The following is a 6,184-nucleotide window of genomic DNA, read 5'->3' as shown; positions in this document are numbered from 1 at the left end:
GATTGTCTCTTAGAAACTACATATTGATTCCTTATAAACACTTTTTCTTAAATAAAGTAGTGCATCCATGTCGCCTCGGGGGCGCGCAGTCCACACACCGTCCTCATCGACGTGTATCTTTGCCAATAGGTCGCAAGGTCGGCAAAGTTGTATAAGAAGCTTAAAGGAGGCCTGTCCATCCCAAGCATTTCACCAAAAATATTGGCTTCTCTCTAGCAGTTTCGTTCTCGGACGAACATGTTCCGTGGCTGTGACGTCACGTATGGTACTTTAATTAAGAGTCCAGTCTGAGTTGTCCTCAGATTAACCAACAGGTGTTTTACGCATAGAGGCACACACTGACAGACACATAGATGAGGGGCTACAACCTGTAAATGAAAAAGAAAATCTCTTTGCCAGTGCTAAAATAAATTAAACGTCTCCTCTATAAGGGACCAAACACCATCATGCCAAAAACTCGAGGCCACCGAGAGCCCTGCCTCGCCGACGACACACATTAGTCTTTTACGCATTTATCTTATTGAAGGATGGCAGGGCTAGATGTTTAAATATCGTCATTGTTTGTGTTTTTTTTGGACAGATGATTGTTCATTTCACAGGACTTGGAATTTCCATGAAGAAGTTTGATCCTTGTAATCCAAGCAATCGGCATTGAAGTTCAGCTTCCACGACGCCGCTTGGTCCTTATAATCCAAGCAGTCTGCTGTGGAGTTGAAGCCCAGTCCCGATGTCCCATAGCCCTGCGGCGTGGGGAGGGACGCTGGGGACTGGTTCAGATGGCTTGTGACGGCGTTTGTGCCCATTGGACTGAGAGTCGACCCGGGCCCCGACAATTGGTGGTGCATCGGAGTGAGGTAAGACCCGCAGTCCATGCCGCCAAAGTAGGACGTTGACCCGGCATAGCCTTGGCTGTAACCCGAGGCTTGAGTGTAGGTCATTGGGTATGACCTTTGCATGCAGGAAGAGGAGGTAGAGAGAGGGTCAGAGATTGGAGAGATGGAAGCGGGGCTCCAGATCGACACTGGTGCGGTGCTGGTTGAAATGGCTGGGGCTGTAGTGGTACTGGTGGGGGGTGTGAACTGGCCACTGGCCCCGCTCTCCGAGCTGACTTCTCTGGCTGGTGAACTTTTCTTTTTGGCCGGCCGCACCTTATTCTGGCCTCCATTCTGCTGCTGCTGTTGCTGCTGGCGACACTTAGCCCTCCGGTTCTTAAACCAGACCTATAGAATAACAAATATACTTAAGCACATAGCTCAATTGTTCCTATTATGTCTGTCAAATAAATTATAGCACAGCCCAAATAGTTTCTGTTTTAAATTATTCATATTTTTGTTTGACTTATTCAACCATTTATTTTAGGCATTCCTAAATTTAGCAACGATGATAGCTTCTTTGTGTAATTTACTCACCTGTACTCGAGATTCTGGTAGGTTAATTTTTAGCGCCACCTCTTCGCGCATGAAGATATCAGGGTAACGAGTCTTGCCAAACAGTGCCTCCAAAATGTCAAGCTGGGCACGCGTGAAAGTAGTTCTTTCTCGTCTTTGCTTGCGTGGCGTAGCTGCAAAGAAAAGCAAATGGGGCAAATACTTGGTTATTGCACCATATACGATACCAATAAGGACTAAAGAAAATAAATTAAATTAATTGTGAAAAGCGAGTTTTTTTTAATCTAATCTAGTTTCATTAATTAATTCATAACTTTTGAACAATAGATGCTATTTCTAATCTGTCAGATGTTCTATATTGCCAACAAGATTGTCTACATTCCATTCCATACACATTTAAAAGTACAAGTAAGGAAAGTGCTTGAAAATTACTACTAAAATAAAACTAGGCTACATATGAATCATAATAATAAAAATTATGATGATAATCACACGCATATTTTATATCATTGGAAAGCCCCAGTTGTTAGCTTCAAAATGGTACCAAATATGAAATACCCATAACTAATAATCTATCACAAACCGATGCAAGTTCATGTTCAGGGATTTCCTAAATGGGCCAGTGGACCCCGAAGAGTTTTAAAGGTCGATCTGTTTTAGGTTTTATGTTGTGTGCGTAATTACGCACGAGTAGTGTGGCATCATTAAACACTTTGTCACTATATTCAATCCATGAAGCCCTTCTTACCTCGCATTCTGTAATGGTATATTCAGAATATTTCACGATTCCTCATTATTTATTGCAAAAATGTTTTAAACCAACCTGGGTAGCCCACTGATGGATGCAGGAGGTCCATTCCGGAAGTCGTTAAACTCAGCCCATTGACTGTGTAAGGTGGTTGCTTGAGATATGACATCATGCTAATGTTTGTCTGGGGGGTGAAGTTGGAGAAAATTTTGAAAACGGATGAAGCCCCAGAGATGTGCTTGGTGTCCTATAATCCTCGTGTTGTCCAACTTGCTGGATACCTGTTCCAAAAAACCACAACACAAAATAATTTAGTCAACTATGCACATCGCTTAAGGCTTTTATTTGCTTATTGTTGCGGGCAAAAGTCCGCTCCACAGCACGGTGCTCTTTAGCAACTATCTTCCTCCAGCTGTCCTCATAGAGAGAAAGCGCCTCTCAAACTTTACCCCCTCCCCTCCCCATCCTAGAACCCCACACACACACACACACACACACACACACGCACGCACGCACACACACACACGCACACACACGCACGCACGCACGCACGCACGCACTCACGCACACACACACACACACACACACACACACACACACACACACACACACACACACACACACACACACACACACACACACACACACACACACACTCACACACACACACACCCACCCCCGGGGCGAAAATGCAACATATAATTGCAACAAGTCATCTGAAAGAACAAAACGACGACACAAATTGGAACCTATCAAAATGAAAACACAGCCCATGCTGTCTCAACTATTAATAGAGAATTGATTGGGGGCATTTGCTGAAACAAAGCCGCTTGAAAATCTAAAAAGACAGACAACAAACCCCAAACCCCCCGTTGGCAAAATGCAGCCAACTTAACCGGAACAGTAGCCAGTTCACTAACTGACGCTTTTCACATAATCACTTTGTTTTGTTGCCAGCGGTAATTTGATATAAATATAACTGGGGAAGTCATTGAAATGTGAAAGAGGACCCGTGTAGATTTTGCGTTTGCATTTGCGTTTAGAGTTTTGCTCACTATACGATTCGCTTTTAATAACAGCCAGTCCCGTTCCTATAAGGTCTCTACAATCGGGCTTAAAGATTCAAGGTGTTAAACTTATAGAACCTTTACCCTGGGGCAGAGAACACCTTAGCTTCCACAGCCTATTGGACATAATGCCTAAATTGGGCCTAGTTGTATTATAGGCTGTGCCTACATCAACTTTAACTGATAAATTAATTCATAGCCATATGAAGGAAGTTGATGCAGCATCCATAGGCCTAACACAAATAAAACCTATAGAGTGAAACATGCACTGATTTTCTAAATCCACTTTTTTTTTAAATGTATAGTATTAGTGCTTATGTAATTCATGTGGTGTCATATTCAACTCTTTGACCCTCAGACCTCACCCCCTCTTGATTAGGCTACTCGGACCCAGTTGCATTTTTTTTAATATCCAACGGTTATTTCCCCACTCAGCTCAATCTGTCGCACTTAAAACAGACCCCGTCTATACAGTTGCACACCCACCCGCTCAATAATAATTACCCTGTCCAATAATGAATTATGATAAATGTTTTTTCTTGATGAATTAACGAGATAATCCGAGTGGCATCATCGCACTTCCTAATTGGAGCTGCGGCCAGCCGGCCACACACGGTTGATAGTTCAGGATGACCACAAACAAATAAATAAATACAGCCTAATCAAACGATTACTTTTTTCCCCTCTTCGCATTTAAATACATGTATTCATGATTACGTTTATAATATTTCGTTCTAATTGACTTGTAGTGTAATTGACTTAGGCCTATACACATTACAAGCAATTCGGTTATAGTGAGTTTAATAACTAATTATACCTTCTGATCTCATCGAGGACAAATATAAAATCAATTCTAAAATTACAATTAGATAGAATTGATTTTGAACGACCATATTAAATATACGTTATTATATGTATAGGCTATGAGTAGAGTATCCTTCCCTGGATGTTAAAATTCACGTTATTCTGTTTAGGAGGACTGAGCGAGTATAGGCCTGTGCGTCATTTAGCATCAGGCAAGAGATAACCCAACACAACAAGGAACAAGCCTGCTTTGAGTGTGAACATTTTTCGATGGTATAGAGACCTCAAATGTGTCTCGTCCAGCGAGCCCGCTTACTTTTCCTTTCTGCGGGTTTTAGCATAATAGCCTACTGCGGGCAACCCGCACGCCTCCTTGATTATCCTCTTTTGTTAGCATGCGTTCACCTCGAGAGGTTGTTCAGTGGAATGCAGACCGAGGGAAAGTATGGAATATAAATGTATGCAAACGATCGGATCGAAATGGTTGAGTTTGAAGTCAATCAATCCAGACTTCCTTCCTTGGATTGCAGGTCAGCCTGTACAGTAATATGCTACACGGGCTTTACTGCAGCACAGCCTGTATGTACACTGGTGCCTCAGCTCAGCGTTTCTTTAATGAGTCCTAATCAGTTCACTAACAGAGGCTATACATCAACACGTCAACTTCATTGTTTTGAGAGTAGCAGCAGATTATATATGAGAACAGAGTTGAAGATTTGCCTTGCACTCTTGATTTATTACACATGCAGGCGTAAATGTGAGTTTTTAGGATGTTACTGGTTTTATTATTTTGTAGATATGAGACTATCAGCGTTATTATTTCTAAATAATAATAATAATAATAATAATAATAACAATAACAATAACAATAACAATAACAATAACAATAATAATAGTAATAATAATAAAAGCTACTTACTCTGACATATGACGAGTGGAAAGTTCTTTGTCCGGTTCTTTTCCTCCGAAGAAATAGGTTAAATCAGTAGGCTACTGCATGTGTGTCCTAGAAAAACCCTCTAAAGCAGAATAAAAAGTACCGAGGAAGGTATAATCTTAAGCACTTGCTTCAATGTTTCGAGAAGTGCGACGGCGTTGGTATAAAGAGGCTACACACGTTAGGGTTTGTTAGTCTGTTCTGACTGAAGTCGCTTGAGTTGGATTTGTACAAACTGCTGGCCAATGGGAGCGGGAGGACTGAGCAGCGTGAGGCTCGCTGAGAAACAAATGTCGCCAGCAGCTACTTTTTGACGCAAACTCCTCAGCCAATGGCAGCGAGAGGGCGACTGACAACATCCTCATCTCACAACAGAGGGTAAACTGATAATAAACCCAACACACACAAGGAAGATTTTTCACGGAATAAAATTGCTGCTTTTGTATCAAGTAATATTTTAGTGTAACTTTAAATGCTATACTCTTTAAAAGCACAACTATTAGCGCGATTAAAATCGCAGAATAGAACCAGCGAATATAGCTATAATGGGTAGGTAGACTATAGTTTACGATTAATTACAATTCGAGCCATTATCATAACGCTGAGATACAGGTGGTAAGTTAAAGGTAAATCAAAATAGTTTTAAAAAAAAATAGGATAATCTTGGTCTGTGACAAAAGTCGCTTGGAGGAAAGCAGGCACGCTCCTCTCACATTCCATTGCATAGCAGAGGGGATTTAGAGAGACTTAGCTTATTTCCTAAAACTGTCCTCCCATCCCACAGAGTGAGTCAGTCTGCTTCGATCATGTTGATATAGGCCTACCGAAATCGGTTAGAATAGTCCGAAGGGAATTTCCACCTGATAGGCCATAGGTAGCCAAATATTGGGCCTCGAACAGTCTGATACCCACGTACGTGTAAATGCGCAAGGGAATACATTTGGTATAGGCTATCTTTTCTCAGATTGGTACCGAGTCTGTTTGACCTATAGGAGCCATGGCGACTATGAACACCAATATCAATCCACCGTTCATCTCGCTTAATTTTAAATCAATACTGCACAACGATCAAGGGGAGAGAAAATCAACACCAAGGTAGGCCTATTTCAATTCTGCTTTGATTTACACGACTGTACATATTAAAGTTGGTATAATTACATTATAATAGCATATGATTAGGCTAATCATAACAATAATAATAATCATAACAATAAGTAGAACAATAATAATAATTATTATT

General features: G+C 41.2%; 1 protein-coding gene across 1 annotated transcript; it reads right to left on the bottom strand.

Annotated features, from left to right (window-relative positions):
* Positions 1-593: 593 nt before the first annotated feature.
* Positions 594-2,308, bottom strand: otx2b (orthodenticle homeobox 2b; the record flags this gene model as incomplete). Its single annotated transcript, XM_084310652.1, has 3 exons — positions 594-1,220; positions 1,410-1,561; positions 2,212-2,308. The coding sequence occupies 3 exons, from the start codon at positions 2,306-2,308 to the stop codon at positions 594-596; spliced, it is 876 nt and encodes a 291-aa protein (XP_084166778.1).
* Positions 2,309-6,184: the final 3,876 nt, after the last annotated feature.

The sequence above is a fragment of the Notolepis coatsorum genome (genome assembly GCF_963971535.1).
Source record: "Notolepis coatsorum genome assembly, chromosome: 3".
NCBI classification, from domain to species: Eukaryota; Metazoa; Chordata; class Actinopteri; order Aulopiformes; family Paralepididae; genus Notolepis; species Notolepis coatsorum.
This window is presented reverse-complemented; position numbering and strand designations above follow the sequence as displayed.